Source organism: Achroia grisella, unplaced genomic scaffold (genome assembly GCF_030625045.1).
Source record: "Achroia grisella isolate CSIRO2021 unplaced genomic scaffold, CSIRO_AGI_Agris_v1 utg413, whole genome shotgun sequence".
In the NCBI taxonomy this organism is placed as follows: domain Eukaryota; kingdom Metazoa; phylum Arthropoda; class Insecta; order Lepidoptera; family Pyralidae; genus Achroia; species Achroia grisella.
Window position 1 is genome coordinate 1,628,006 of NW_026712846.1, and position 16,421 is coordinate 1,644,426.

A 16,421-nucleotide genomic window follows, 5' to 3' on the forward strand; every position below is an offset into this window, starting at 1 on the left:
TTTCTCAAGTGAATTTATAGCACCGGTTACGAGCATTGACATTTGAAGGCAAGTTTAAAGTTGGGATTTTCTTTAACTTATTTCGCAGAAGTTCGGTATCGGACCGCTGTGGATACAGATAATTCTATTATATAGACAGTTTGGAGTTGAAATGTATAGTTTTTATTCTGTTCAATATAAGTTCGCTGAATAAAGTTGTATTATTAATGCGGAGGGAATTGAAATGAATGTAGAATGAAATTGCATCTCGCGACGCTGTAATTTGATTTAAAATATCTTGTGTGGTAGGTAAACTGAGATTGGTAGACATAATTACATTCGAATCTAGTTGTTTGAACGTAATATGATATACCTAGTTATATCAATAATTTATGGTATGATAAATATTTTTTGCCTGCGCTAACGGTTTACGCTGGCGGGGCACCAATGGAGGATGATAAGATGAGCATGAGGTTAGATCAGTTAGCCCATCGTGACAAATTCACTAAGAATTTATCACGATGGTTTCCAGGGGAACCGCGTGGAGGTCAACCTGACATGGTACATTGCTAGCAATTGGGTTATCAATCCACATTACTAACAATCCCTTTCCCCCCTCTATAGGTGAGTGTTTAATGCATGTTACGTACTTACATCCACAAACTTATGAAATGGAGGTGAAAAGAATACTTAATAACGGTTATTTGCCAGAAGGCAATCAAGCACACGCTTCAATCGATGACCCTTAGAAAACCTTGTACCCTTCTCGTGAAACCCTATAGAGAAAACTCGACAAGTAGTTGTACGATGTAGTCGAGACTAATTAGGTTATAAGGTTTAAGGATGATGAACTTCGATTATTAATAGATTCACGATGAGCTAATTAATTTGACTGCTCATTCTGTCATTTTTCACTGCTATGCCCGCGACAGTTTTAATTCAGGTGGGAGCACCATTTCATCATCTTCTTTCACCGGTTTCTATGTCGATTGTCGCATGCCTAATCCTTGTTGTTAATTAAATATAAGTAATATTTATTTAAAAGAGCAACACACAAGTTCCTTGCTTATTCTTCTTGTGATGAATCTGCACTCCGAATAAGCGGTAGAATAAAAAAACATGACCATTCAAAAGTTCTTATATTAAGTTTATTTGAATAAAGAGTATTTCTATTTCTATCATAATAAAAAACGCTTCAGAAATAGGTACCAGTAATATTGTATTAAACTGTGTCAAGAAAACAAGCGATAACACATAACTTTAACTTTATTATGAAAAGGTACTTTACAAAACGCCTTTCACCGGCGATTTAAATAAACCATACAATTCTATAAGCTGCTTATTAGATTTGCCATGAGATTTCACGTTGCGTATGTCTGTTCGTCTGTTGATGTGGACGCGGGCACCTTCAATACCCGACCACGACTTAGCAACAGCGACGAGCTTGCTCCACGGCATCGGCCACTCTCCGCGAAGAAACTGCAAAAAAACATACATTTACTATTATTTATTTTTACAGTTATTTTTAATACTTTAACATATATGTAGGTATATATATTTGAATGCGGTTTAATTTGATAACGATAGCAGAACCACCTACCGGCCCAACTGTATTTTCAATCCATCCAGGAACCCATTAAAATCTGGACATAAAATTTCATCCGAATTCGAAAATCCGGTCGCGTCTTTTAGGAGGATATATGTAACAAACGCGTACAAAATAGTTATATATAATAAGATAATCTGTTTTCTATAAGAAATGTTAGTGTTACATAATTAAGACCCGTTATTCAATCACTAGTGATGGAAATTAACTGTGGGCATAAATTAGAGACGATTTGCGAATGTTAAAAACCAATGAAAGACGCTGGAGAAGACCTATGCCAAAAGGTACACTGATATTAGACATTTATTATAATTTCATAATAAAGAGCTTTATTATTATATCCTCATCTGACCTGATCAAATGGTCTCCGTCCAATATGGAACATGATGTAGAGCAACGGCGCATTGCTCATTGACACTTCAATATCTTCTTCACTGGCTTCTTGTATGCTCAACTCCTTGTATATTCTTTCACAATGCAATTGTAGATGATTGTAGATTACCTGCAACGAATATTTAATGAAAACAAAGCAAGAAATAGAATATAATCTATACATATAAATAAAATTGTAGTGTCTGTTTGTAACATTGAAATAACCGTTTTTTACTACATGCATATGAATATAAATATGGTACATACACCATAATAACATTTTTTTAAATTTTGGCTGTCTGTTTATTCCGTCTAATCTCAGAAATGCCTGGACCGATTTTGACGGGACTTTTTTTGGCAGGTAGCTGATGTAATAAGGAGTAACCTAGACTAATTTTATGTTAGAATTGTTTTATTTTTAAAGTTAAATACCACGCCGACGAAGTCGCGGGAACAGTCAGTATGTTAATAATAATCCTGAATAATTCACACAGCAGCATCTAGTCCCAAGCTCAGAGTTTGTGTTATCGGTACTGGACAACTGATATATATCTTAAATTCATAGAATCGACAATGCGCAGCCGACAAGGGAAGGGGATTGTTAGTAATGTGGACTGATGATTCCATTGCTAACAATGTACCATGTCAGGTTGACCTCCACGCGGTTCCCCCTAGAAACCATCGTGATAAATACCCGGTTAATTTGTCACGTTGGGCTAACCGACCTGACTTCATGTTCATCTTATCATCCATCACTGGTGCCCCGCCAGCGTAAACCATTAGCGCAGGCGGATGCACCATTCCATTATCGTCCACTAAATAAAAAAAGGCACCCTTGATGTTTCAGGCGAACATCGGCTACTGTAACTGTGTACAATCAGATGGGCTGTATGATTATTTGCCACCATTGCGGTATAAAAAAGAAATAAGGCTCATAGTAAGTGATACTAATAATAAACTTACTCTGAGACTGTCTCTACCAGGCGACGTCATCAGTATTTGACTAGTCAGTGCTGCTGCATCGCTCGAACGTTCTACATTCGATCCAGGTACATCACCCTATAATTATATGTTGTATAAAATAAATCATAAACAACGTAAACATATTATATTTGTCATTATTAGGTATTTGTTATTTATTCCTGTAAAAAGGTCAACATATTACCGGTACATACATACTCCTTAAAATCAGGGAATATAAATCTCAGATAAGGAAGTTCGGTGTCAATGAACTCATAAATATGAATCTTCTTTTAGTCCTAATTCATTATACATTTAATTATGATTCTAAGGTTGTAAATACATATATATATAATACGTCCCCATGTAGATCTCACACACAATAGAAGTAGCGAAATTAAACAAAACAAAAGAAATTCATTAAGAAATGAAATTGGCTTCCGCAATATAACACCTAATTCGATTGCATACACAATTATATTTATGAAGATTTAGAGAATAGTTTTGTATCAGTTCTTGGCTCAAACCACGACCTCTATCTCTATATCTCATATCTATGGTAAATAAAAAAGAATAAAGATTTGATCTTCTAGAAAAAAAAATCACCTCTTCAAACAGCTCTGCAAACTCAGGGAAGTCCTCTAAACCGAACTGATTGGATATTGTGAAGGTCTTCTTAGACTGGGCGATTAGTTGTTCTATCTCTTGCGTATGCTTATCATCTTCGTCTATGGAGCATAGTGCTTCAGCTACAGCAAGAGCTATCGACGATGGTGAACTATGAGATCCGTCGAAACTTACAGAGCTAGATGTAGCTGTAATATTAATTTTAAAAATAATACAATTTTCGACGTCGGCGGTCTAGCGGTTTAGTTTTACTTCCGATGGTCGCGGGTTCGATTCCTCGCACGGTGCAAATATTTGTATTCATGAGTACAAGTTGTTGTTTGTATCAATCTGGGTGTTTTCTATGTATATTATTTACAAATATAATCTAAGTATATCAGTTCTCTAGTACCCATAATACAAGCTCTGCTTACCGTGGGACTAGATGACGCTGTGTTAATTACTCAGGGGTTATTTATTTATTTATTATAGTTGGAAAGTATGTTAAACGGCTATACGGTGATATTGCGCCAACCACAAATAATGGAATAAAGGCAATGATGATGATGATATTTGGAAAGTTAATTTACCCACGATACAATAATGGCACATTTAGCCGAATACTTTTGGTTTCTGACAGTTCAAAATACAAAATATGTAGGTAATAAATATTAATTTTAGTACGGAGTTGCATTCTTTAGAAAATGTTCGTTCTATTCCTAACCTGAACCTTGGTCCACAACGTATTGATCGCGAGTTTGTTAAAGATTTACATTAACAAACTCGCGATCAATATGTTGTGGACCAAGGTTATGACGATGACGATGTGTGACTGATCAAACTGGGCATCTTTGATCAGTCACGCATCGACTGCCTATATTCATCTCCTGATAGACAGACAAAAGTCATTTCGTTAGTCAGAACAATAATATATTTTAACCCTAATTTTACATAATTAGAGTTAGAATATATTGTTATTCCCTTGTCTATGGCCAGATTGATATGCTATGTTAAGTCGGCTTAATTTAAAAAAAAGGACTCAAATAACACGCTGTATTATGAGCTGAGTGATCATTGGAATGGTCAATTATTATCATATCATCATAGTGATCAAATACAGATTTGATAGTATTGCCACAAACTAAACGAACAATCACAGTAAAACGCAAAGTGCGTACTCACTTGTATTCCCTAAACTGACAATTCTAACATGTTTCTTAACTTTGTTAGATCCAGTGCCCATTGTATGCGGTTGTCCATTAGCAGCAGATGTAGCTATAACAAACAATGATTACACAAACAAACAACTAATTATACATTATTATTATCTTGATGAAATAGATAGAGTGATAATTTATTTGCTTGAATATTTACTGTATAGATCTTGTGGACATGTATTTACTTATGTTTGGTTTGGGTTGGGGTCGGGCAACCTCCTCGTATGTTCCTGCCATTGGGAGGCTTCCCTATCCTCGTGGATACGTCCGCGGGGATCGGTGACCGAGCAATGGTTTGGTTCTGGTACGCCCTGGGCGGGATAGTAGTCGTTTCTTCGGGATATTGCTACTATGTCGGCCGACAGTCCCGTCCCGGCCGTTAAGCGTCACGTTGGTGGCCCGCTCCTGCTATGACTCTACTCTTGTGCGGAGCGGGCGCGGCTCTGTCTCAGGAGTTCAACAGTGTCAGTGCCAGTGCCGCTCACACAACAGGAGACATTACAAATACAGACGATTAAAGAGTAACAGTATTTTTTACGTAGTGCTATTTTAAACCTATTTAATGGCATAATGTGGATTGATGATCTTATTGCTAGCAATGTATCATGTCAGGTTAACTGACCTCCACGCGGTTATTAGATTAAATTTCAGTGTAAAACAATCTACGCCCCGACTACGAGTCGAATATACGCGCTACTAATGTAGCCCCAAAATAAACTTACTAATGTACATAAATAGTACAATTATTTCACTGGTATACTCACTACCTGCATCCTATAATAAACATTATATTATATTATGACACCTCACATACACAACACTACAGTGGTGAGGATAACTGGAGTGAATAGGTAGAAAGGACAAAGGAGCTCACCGGTGAATTCTTTCTTCGACTTCTCCCGATGATTCTCGGCGCTGGTTCTCTTTTCTATTCACTAAGATCAATATTTTGTTTTTCTTAAAAATTCTTGATCAACAGACGCAATACTGTACTGATTCGAATATTCTCAAAATAAACTTACTAATGTACGTTTTTTATCCTATAATATTATATTATATTATGACAGGCAGATACACAAGATATTGATAACCGTTAGCGATGGACAAAGGAGCTCACCGGTGAATTCTTTCTTGAACTTGGATGATTCTCGGCGCTGGTTCTCTTTTCTATTCACTAAGATCAATATTTTGTTTTTCTTAAAAATTCTTGATCAACAGACACAACACTGTACTGATTTATTCTCACTTTATGCGTTTTTTACTATATAATAGTTTTGGACAGGCAGATAGATATTGAGCACCGTTAATAAACGGCTGAAAATGTCTTACTATTTCTTGTCCTTTGATAAAGATATCAAAACCAATGTTTTTTTTTAATTTGAGACAATTTTGACTATGTTTCTGTTATATTGGTAGTTGAAAAATGCATGAACGAGATGCGCGACTGCGTGTGAGTGAAATAGTCGAACTATCGATGCGTAAGGAAAGTATAGGTAAAATTAAATAATATAACGTTTCGGGGTAAACAATAACCATCACGCTATAATACTAACCAGCCTTTTCTTTAATTCCTTCAGCCTTCGCCCAATTCTGCATTTCCTCGTAGGTTACAATTATGAGCATCTGTAACAACACACTCCCTCCCACTGGGTTGACATAAGAGGGCAAAGTCTTTTCTAATATGGAGCAGGCATTCACAAATGTTCGGGGAACACAGTCTAGGGATCTTAATATGCACGTCAAACAGAGAGACATCGTCTGGAAATATATTAAATAACAGTGAATTTTAATAACACAAACATAAGATCAATATTGTACCAGTATCATTATATTTTTTTATAAGAAAAATACTAAACTTTTTTTTTTCTGGTTGTACACACAAACCTATCTAGTCACAATCTAAGCAGAATATTAAAACAACTGATAGAATACTTTTTTTTTTTCAATAGAAATAGAAATAATCTTTATTCAAATATATACTTTTAAATAATCATATATTGCGGAATGCAGATTCATCACAAGAAGAATGAGCAAGAAACTTGTGTGTTGCTTTTTTAATAGATGTTTTTTTTATATAAATAATTACCGTATAACAAGTAAGAGGGCATGCCTCTTACTCAATAATAAACGTAGAAATCGTTACGCACTCATTATTAGTGTAATCAAATAACATTGTCAGTGCTATGGATTTAAAGTTTTTCTATAAAACCATTATATCGACGAATTCTTCAATTTTATAGTCAAATATCAATATAAACCTGTACTTTAATAGACATTTTATAATTTTTTTTAATCAAAATTAAATATTAACATACAATATATAACATGTTAACATTAACCTGTACATTTTTTTTTATCAAAACTAAATCCCATTATTTGGTAAAGGAAAATAGAAATGTGTATTTATAATAAAAAAATATTTAAATTTTCTTGTACACTAATTATATACATATATAATATATAAGACGCCGCAGAATGTTCGAGAAGAATAATGTGTATAAATGTATAACAAGAAACAAAACAACATCGATGTTCTTTGCTTGACATTCCATCTTCAAAATGAATAATTATATTTTTAATTTTTTTAACATACATTAATGGGTAGGGTATGTCACATCCTATGTTGTTATAGCCCACTCATGCATAATCGTAATATCTCTTTTGGAAAGTTTACATTCTATCTTGAGCAGATAAAATACATCGCTCCTAGAATATCCTTCAATTCTTGTCCCTAACGGGACTAGATAGCGGACTCTGAAAAAGGGCGAGCACAATAGATCTATGCAGGTCGCAGTGCTACAGGTCCAAAGACCTGTCAATAGCTCAAACAACCCAATAAAGAAAGGCTAAGGTAATCTCACCTGATACATAGAGGCCCCGCTCTGTACAGCATTCACTAATATACCCGGCAGGAACCGAAGAACTGATCCAACTAATGACAATATAGCAGCAAGCCATGGCGGTCGTCTATCGCACCACACCTGTGAACAATTTACCACTCATTTATAGAAATAAAAAAAGCCCTTTATAAAAGGCGTTCATAACAATTGAAATTTTTGTCTAACTCTCAAGGGATTGACACAGTTTGACTGTCTCGGTGTTATAGCTAGCTATTTAGCACACCGTTTACTTCCGATGGTCGCGGGTTAGATTCCTCGCGCATTACAAAAAAAAATGTATTCCTGAGTTTTGGTCCGGGTGTTTTCTATGTATATTATGTATTTATTTACAAAAAATAAGTTATATATTATACAATATTTGTATCAGTTGCTAGGACCCATAGCACAAGTTCAACTTAGAAAAATTGTTAGGTAAGATTGTTAAAAGTAGTGTAAATGTGAAACAGTAAACAAAACACTAGTAAAAAGCCTGGAAATGTTACTATTTCATCTTATGGATTTTAATGAAACATTACTATAATAGCTTAGAATAACACATAAGCTGTAAATATCACGCGGATTATACCGCGGAGACTAGTATGGACATAAAAGCAAGTAAAACTTATATAGATATTCCAATACACACCTGTCGTTTATCCAAACATGCGGCCCAATCTCGCCCAGAGATTTCCAGTGCGTAGCAAAGTGTGGACTTCAATTCTGATTTACTGCCTACAGACGCTAAAATATAGGATAATGCTCCAACGGCTCTTGCAAATTCTTCTCCAGCTAAAACATAGTTTAAAAAAAGTTACAAACATAAATAACTATAAATATCCTATATTTTTAATATATGAGTAGTAATAATACAAACTAAAAAAACGCTGACGATTCACCTACTTATTATAGAAGCAACTCTATTAATAACGATCAACTCTATATATAAAAAAAAATGCTCACTGGTGAAGTGATGTTATTAGTTTTAGGGTACAATGGGACTGACGTGTACTACTGGCGTTTTAATTTGTACAAAAGTATCTAATTTTAAAATAAATAAAAATAATAAAAATTAATATACAGATAGATAGACTATATATAGATAGATTCACAGACATATATAGGTAAAACAAGAGTACAAATGTAAGCAGATTGCTAAGTATTCATTTAGTCAAATAATAATTGTTTATTACTTCGTTAAACACTGCTATTGCAAAAAGAATCACGTGACATGCATCACGTGTTATATTTTTTGTCACAAGCACAATTTCTACGACGACGTTTAGATTATCAATTTGCACGCAGTTAAAATACTCGTATATATTGTATTAATCGCTATAAAATATACCCTAACAAAATAGGTATTGTATCAATTTTGTCACAAAGTACATGATAAAGAAAAGTATAAATATTTAGCGGCTAAGATGGGGCCGCTATTATTTATGATTATGTGTTCATGTAGAAGCAGCATCAGAAAGAAAGAGGTGAAGAGAAACCAGTCGTGACTATTTACATATTTATAATATAGAAGTATTTAAAATTAGTATATGTACAAGAAGGCGATTCGGTCTCGAATGACAGACCTGTTATTTTATTGCTCTGTCGTAGCTAGGCAACGGTGTTTCCGCGCAATAATAGTAAATTCGCCATAAATATTTATTTCTCTAGCAATACATATTTATTCATTTCTTTACTAATATAATAAATAAATATTTTAGTACCAATACTCACCGTTACTGTCCTGTTTAAATTTACAAAACCCATCGGCTGTGCAGAGAAAACCTTTGCATTTTCTCTGCCTACCATCAACGCTGTACCAGAGGCCGCTAGCCGGCCACCGAGAATTGTCAACCGAACTATGCCTTACAGCGTATATTAGTAACATGCGGGATAAGTAGCATTGACGCATCATTAGTGCCTGAAAAAAGCAGAATTTATCTTTGTATAGTGACAGAGTAAGCGTATGAAAGTGGCGCCGGTCTCGGAGAGGTTGAAGGGTAATCGTCTGTCGTGGTATGGGCATGTAATCTGTAGAAACGTAGATGAAATTTTAAGGAAGGTGTTCCATGGGAATATGCGTGGTCATAAAGGCAGAGGAAGGCCGAAAAGAAGGAAGGAAGGAAGAAAAGAGATGGATGGACTGTGTTACAGATGATATGGTATGAAAGAAAGTAAATAACGAGATGACTGCGAACAGGGATGAATGGTAGAGAAAAACATATTACGCCGATAACAAATAAATGGGATAAGGAAGAAGCAGATGATGTGTGACAGAGTAACACAGAGAGGTATAGACAAGCTGGTGACAGAGATGAAAGCTTGAAATAAGTAAGTAGATTAAAACGTCTTGAATAGTAATAATAATATCTCAGGATTAATTCACACAGCGCCATCAAGTCCCTAGGCAGGCAGAGCTAGGCAGAGCTTGTGTTATAGGTACAACTGATAGATATATAGACTTTTTCTTTTTGTAAACACACATAATATACATAGTAAACACCCAAACCAATACAAACAATTATACTCAAAATAAAATTATTTGTATCGTGCGATGAATCGAACACGCTACCCCGCGACTATCGAATATTAAGCGGTGTGCTGAACCGCTATACCACCCTGACTGTCATTGATAAAATATATTACATACAGAGATTTTTAGAAATGTTATCTAACCCCATTGCCAGCAATGTACCATATCAGGTTGACGCGATTCCCCCTGGAAGCCATCATGGTGTATTGCCATATGCCAAGATAGGCTGACTGACTTGACATCATGCTCTTTTTATCATCCTCCACTGGTGCCCCGCCAGCAAAAACCGTTACCGCAGACTGTGCACCATTCCATTATCATCCGTTAAACAATATACATTACATACCTTGACCACTAGAGACCACGATGGTTGAGGTTGTGCCAACAGTACCAACAGTTCCAATCCTATAGCAGACTTGTTTGGAAGTTCTGGCGTACATAGTCTGACGTCACCCAGATAATTCTCGAAGAGATTCGGACTGACGAATGTATACCACGGGAACGGACTGTTTTTTATAGATTCACTTGTTTCCGGATCTTTGAATACCTGTAGACAAGTTTTATTATAGTTTTTTTTTATTAAATTTACAAATGTGTGTGTGTATGTTACATATAGAAATATAATATGATAAACGTATAAATGAAAAGGACTACAGCGCTTTAAAATGAAATTTCTTTAGTAAAAAGAAAATTCCAGCAATCCTATAGAATATTAAACGATAGTGTCTCAAGAAGACATCTAAATAGGGTCTTGAAGATAATATTTTAAGGAAGGTGTTATATGAATGTGGATGGTTGATAAGGGCAGACGAAGGCCGAGTAAATAACGAGATGATTGTGAACAGGGATGAATGGAAGAGAAAAACAAATAAATGGAATATGTAAGAAGCAGATGATGATGTCTTAACTTGAACATTGTAATATGGTACTTACATGTACAATATTACATAACGTTTATTATTTTGTAAATGGATATATTTTTTTTATTTATATTATTATTTAGATGGGAAAATATACAGCTTCGACTTTCCGTGATTAAAAACTATATCATCTATATCTATCTGAAATGCTAAGTATAATTTCATAATATATGGTTAAGTCATTAAGGCATGGCATAAAGGTTTTCTAAAACTAACAACTATTCAGTCTTCTTTACAATATTAGTTATTGACTAGAAAGTTTATTTTTATTTTTTTAAATCCTGGAAATGAAATCTACGAACTTGTGATGGCAATGTGTAATTTATTACCTGATGTATAAAGTGCAGTTCAGCTCCTCTGTACACCAAGCATTTGAATAGCTCATTGCATTTAGCGTGGACATCCCTTACGTCTCTCGTCTGTTGTTTCACCTCCAAGCCGGCCAAGTCCGAACCGTTGGTGCATATCGACGGCAGTAGTTGGGCAACACATAGCAGAATGTTTAGAATGTCGTTTAATAGAAGTTGTGTTGTCGATTCTGTTGTGTTTGTCTGAAATAATAACAAATAAGTACCTAAATTACCTTATATACCATACTAGCTTTTACCCGCGGCTTCACTTGCGTTAATTTATCCCCTTAGAGGTGGAATTTTTTAAAATCCTTTCTTAGGGGATGCCTACGCCATAGTAACATTATGCATGCAAAGTCTCAGCCCAATCGGTTTAAAATTGACAAAGTTTCATATAAACTTTCATCCCCAATTTTATCCCTTTGGGGGCAGAATTAATCAAAATCCTTTGTTAGCGGATGCCTACGTCATAACATCTACCTGCATGCCAAATTTCAGCCTGATCCGTCCAGTGGTTTGGGCTGTGCATTGATAGATCACTACGTCAGTCACCTTTTAGTTATATATATTTAGATATTGTCAATTCAAATTTCATTAGGATCAATTGTACCGTTTCGTCGTGAAAAGGAAACAAACAGATAGGTAGATATAGGTACTTTCGGATTTATAATTTTAGCAAGCCAAGACAAAATTTAAAAAATAATCAATTTTTTGACTCCACATCTGCACGTCACGTTGTGTTCTACAACTAGTAATTGATATTCCTCTACCCAAAGGTGGTCTGGAAGATATTGCTTTTGCGATAAGACCGGCTTTTGTACATTATTACTATTATCTAAGTTTTACTAACTTATATATAGTTCCATAAAGAGGAAATAAATAAATAAAACAATGTTGAGAAAAACTGAATAATATATGTATATAATTTTTTCTATGTGTATTCGTGACATACAGTTAGAAAAACATTATACGTCACTGTAGTATAATAGTATTTACCTGACAGTATCTGACGGTCAGTATTGTAAGTGTTTCGTTGAGCATGCCTGCGAAAATTCTCTGTGCCATCCTTGGCGGCACTGTGTCCCATAAATCTTTTCTGCTCCCTGTAATATAATTTATAATTCTTATGGAATAGACAATTATGAATGGCATTTATTGCCATTGCCATTAAAGTAACATAGAAGAGTCACAATGCATTTTATTATAATATAATATAATTTTCCTAAACAAATGGAAAATTATACTGTGAGGTAATTTTAGTTCTTTCACGTTCTTTAGTACTAGATGGCGTTGTAGAAAATGTTAAATGGCGCTGTTAAAATATTTTCACATTTAATAACCTCTCCGATAGATCTCGCCGTCAAATTCAAACGGGCTTCGAAATTACGACCGTCTAAGTCGAGGTTCGAAACCCTAGCGGTGCCCTCAGACTAAAGTCGTATCCGTCCGGAACGAATAGGCCTTCAGCCGCTCCATTAGTAATTCTGCAGGTTTGGAGCGCCATCTGTCTCGATTCCTACCGTTCGGTGAAGCTGTAGAGGTCAGCTGCGACAAACAGTATTAGAGTAGTCTGAAAATAAAAACGAAACTTCCTATATTATACAGAGTAAAATGAGATTGTAGACTCACCATTCATATAAAGCCACCAGCCCTGAACAGATGGTGTGCCAGCTTGGTGGACGGTCTTCGTGTTACCGTCGATAGGCCGCCCGCCAGAGTCTTGCAAGATGTATAGAGACAGCACCCGGTTGTGTAAATCCAGTACTCGCTCGGCCACCGCTTCAGACATTGTCACATAGCGTTTGTAACAGGCCTGAAGTAGCATATAAAATATATACAATGTATATTAACAATGCCATACGACATAAGACTCCACTTTTATACAAGCTTTTGCATAATAAATCTTTTCATAGCAGAATTGGAAATAATCTTCATTCAAATAAACTTATTAAGCACTTTTGAATAGTTTCATTTTTTTATTCTACCACTCATTCGGAATGCAGGCTCATCACAAGAAAAACTTGCGTATTGCGTATTGCTTTTTAAATAAATGTTGTTTAAGGTATACAAATATTAACAAGGATAGTATAAAATGAAGTTGCTTCCGCTGTCGCTTAGATCTTTTAAACTACGTAACGAATTTTAATGCAATTAAAGAAATAGATAGAGTGATTCAGGATGTACGTTAATATGTATAATACATGTACATCCGTGCGAAGCCGGGGCAAACTAGTAAATGAAAAAAACAAACTTGTGAACAATCCGTTGTAATTACAATAACGGAACAGGCAGCAATGCATTTTTCACGTAGCAGCAATTTAAACCTAATGTATGTACCTGTAAAGAAGATAATCGCTCGGCGCTACCCATATCCTCGACATGTTGTAAATAGCAATACAGACTATTCTTAAGTAAGGCCGCTGCTCCTAATGTGGCTGTTAGTACAGGAAGGTCGGCGTGGTCTAACGCCTCTTGCACCAGCATATGCAGATGTTCTATCAAAATAGAAGTAAAGCTTAGATCATTACATAGTATAAAACAAGGTCGAAGTCGCTGTCTGTACGCAACGGATTTTGAAGCGGTTTTTTTAAATAGAGTGATTCAAGAGGAAGGTTTAGGTATATGTACACCCGGGCGAAGCCGGGGCGAGTAGCTAGTAACAAGTATAGCAAAGAAATTTTTGTAATATTTAATATTTTATACACTTAGCTATACATATAGGAACTGCAATTCATGTGACCTAAGCGGAAGACCAAACACGAATCCAACGTTTTAGTCCCACCATCGTACTTTCGCGATATCCCCCTAGAAACGTGGTTAATTCCTGATGAATTTCTTATGTACTAATCAACTTTTACTGATGATGGTGCTATCAATACAAATGTTTGTACCATGCGAGGAATCAATCCCGCGGTCATGCGAAGGTGGTGTGCTAAACCGCTAGACCATCAGGGTTGTCACTATATTATAAGTGTCTATAATATACCTATAAATTAATAATTAATTGATTACAGTATTATCTGTGCCTGAACTTAATATGTGATGGAGAAACTCTTACCTAATAATAAGTCACTGGATTTGATGGCGAGCTGAACAAACTTGTCGGGATCTGATGTCTTTGCCACTCCACCCTCGCCTTTTTCGTCATCCTCGGTAACAACGAACATACCAGATGCATGCCTGTGTAATAGTTATAATAATTATGATGGCTGCATTCGTATTACACTGTAATACTTACCAAGCACATAATACAGACTTTTTATAAAATTCGATTTCTCAAACGGTGCGAATATTTGTATACTTACATTACTATGATTGTTTGAATTAGTCTGGGTTAGCCTGGGACTAGATGGCTTCAATTGACCAGGGATATTATTACTATTTTTCTACATCCTCAACATAAACTGAATTTAAACATATAAATAAATTTGGAGTGTCTGTTTGTAATATTGAAATAACCGTTTTTTACTACATGCATACCTATAAATGAATGTATATACGGTACATATACCAAAATAACATTTTTTTATAATTTTTGTCTGTCTGTCTGTCGGTCTGTTTGTTCCGGTTAGTCTCCGAAATGGCTGGACCGATTTTGATGGGACTTTTTTTGGCAGGTAGCTGATGTAATAAGAAATAACTTAGGCTACTTTTATTTTAGAAATATAAAAGTTAAATTCCACGCGGACGGAGTCGCGGGAACAGCTAGTATCAAATATAATTACTGGAAGGCTATAGAAAACTCCTCTTCTAGCCAGATGACTATCTTCACCGCCGCAAACGAAGCATTCCTTGGAAAGTCCAATCTTCCACCCACCACTCCTGGGCAAACGGTTTCTGATAATACTGTCTGATTTTTCTGGAATAATAAAATAATGTACGCTCTTTAGGTAGCCCTTAAAAAATAATATGAAATAACTCGTCGCCGAAAAAAATATTGACCGATTCAATGCATAATGATGCCTCGTTCGCCGAAACATGTGTCGCAACATAGGTGTAGACTCAATAACGGCCCGACCACCGTTTACGGTTACACCAATAGAGAAAATAACGTACCTACGTAAAAAGTAGCGGTGGTCAGGTTTTTGTTTTACCAATTAAATAATCTAATAAAATATAATAATGATGCTGACGCGCGTTACTTCGTCTGCGGCACATTTACTTAACTTTATATTTCGTACAATTTATATATCTAATATTCTTATCAATTATAGCCTATGTATTATTCTGATGTATAAGCAAATATTATTGTAAAATTCCATCAAAATCAGTTCAGTAGTTTTTTTGCGTAATAGAGTAACAAATTTCCATCCATACTCACAAACTTTCGCGTTTAAAATAGATATATTATAGATAGATATTAGTAAGATATTATACTAAAAACAAACTATATATAAGAATAAATAATGACCAGTCTTACCTGATAATATTCCAAATCTCTTTGTAACAATATAGGGATACGATCCATAATATTTCCATCTTCAATTACCTCCATTTTGGTTAGTTCAAAATTATCTAGTGGATATTACCGGAACAATTTAAAAATTAATCTTGCCTTTAAATATAAGTACATTAAATAATGTCCCACGTTATAGGCACGTATAATTATATATATACTTACGATAATAGATATAATAGGTCTCTTCAAAAATAATTAATAAATTTCAGTTATTAGAAAACTGTAGCTAAAATTATGTAAAATCTGTAAACTAATTTATTATATACATTGTATATTATTAAACCGCCCACAATGTTTACAAACTGAAAGAATAAACACTAAATACGTAATGAATGTTATTATTATAAACAACACTTTATATTAAAAGTAATAAGTTATAAAGTACAGAGAATTATACTGAGGTTCGACCTATGCATCAAAGCAGCTACGTATTGATTGAAATTTGTACCAGGTATCTGACTGGTACGAAATTTACTAGGTTGATATGGCGAGTTTGGCTTACCAAATATAATATGACAGGACTGAGCGCGTTCTTTCTCAATTTCT

General features: G+C 35.0%; 1 protein-coding gene across 1 annotated transcript; it reads right to left on the minus strand.

The window, feature by feature from the left end:
* Positions 1-1,263: 1,263 nt before the first annotated feature.
* Positions 1,264-15,914, minus strand: LOC131844751 (uncharacterized). Its single transcript, XM_059193711.1, has 17 exons — positions 15,837-15,914; positions 15,142-15,275; positions 14,475-14,596; positions 13,754-13,911; positions 13,046-13,229; positions 12,413-12,519; positions 11,396-11,617; positions 10,493-10,693; positions 9,348-9,534; positions 8,266-8,408; positions 7,602-7,721; positions 6,294-6,498; positions 4,706-4,798; positions 3,524-3,732; positions 2,921-3,016; positions 1,938-2,087; positions 1,264-1,458 (listed from the first exon to the last, which is right to left on the minus strand). The coding sequence occupies exons 1-17, from the start codon at positions 15,909-15,911 to the stop codon at positions 1,264-1,266; spliced, it is 2,601 nt and encodes an 866-aa protein (XP_059049694.1). The 5' UTR covers positions 15,912-15,914.
* Between the last annotated feature and the right edge of the window lie 507 nt (positions 15,915-16,421).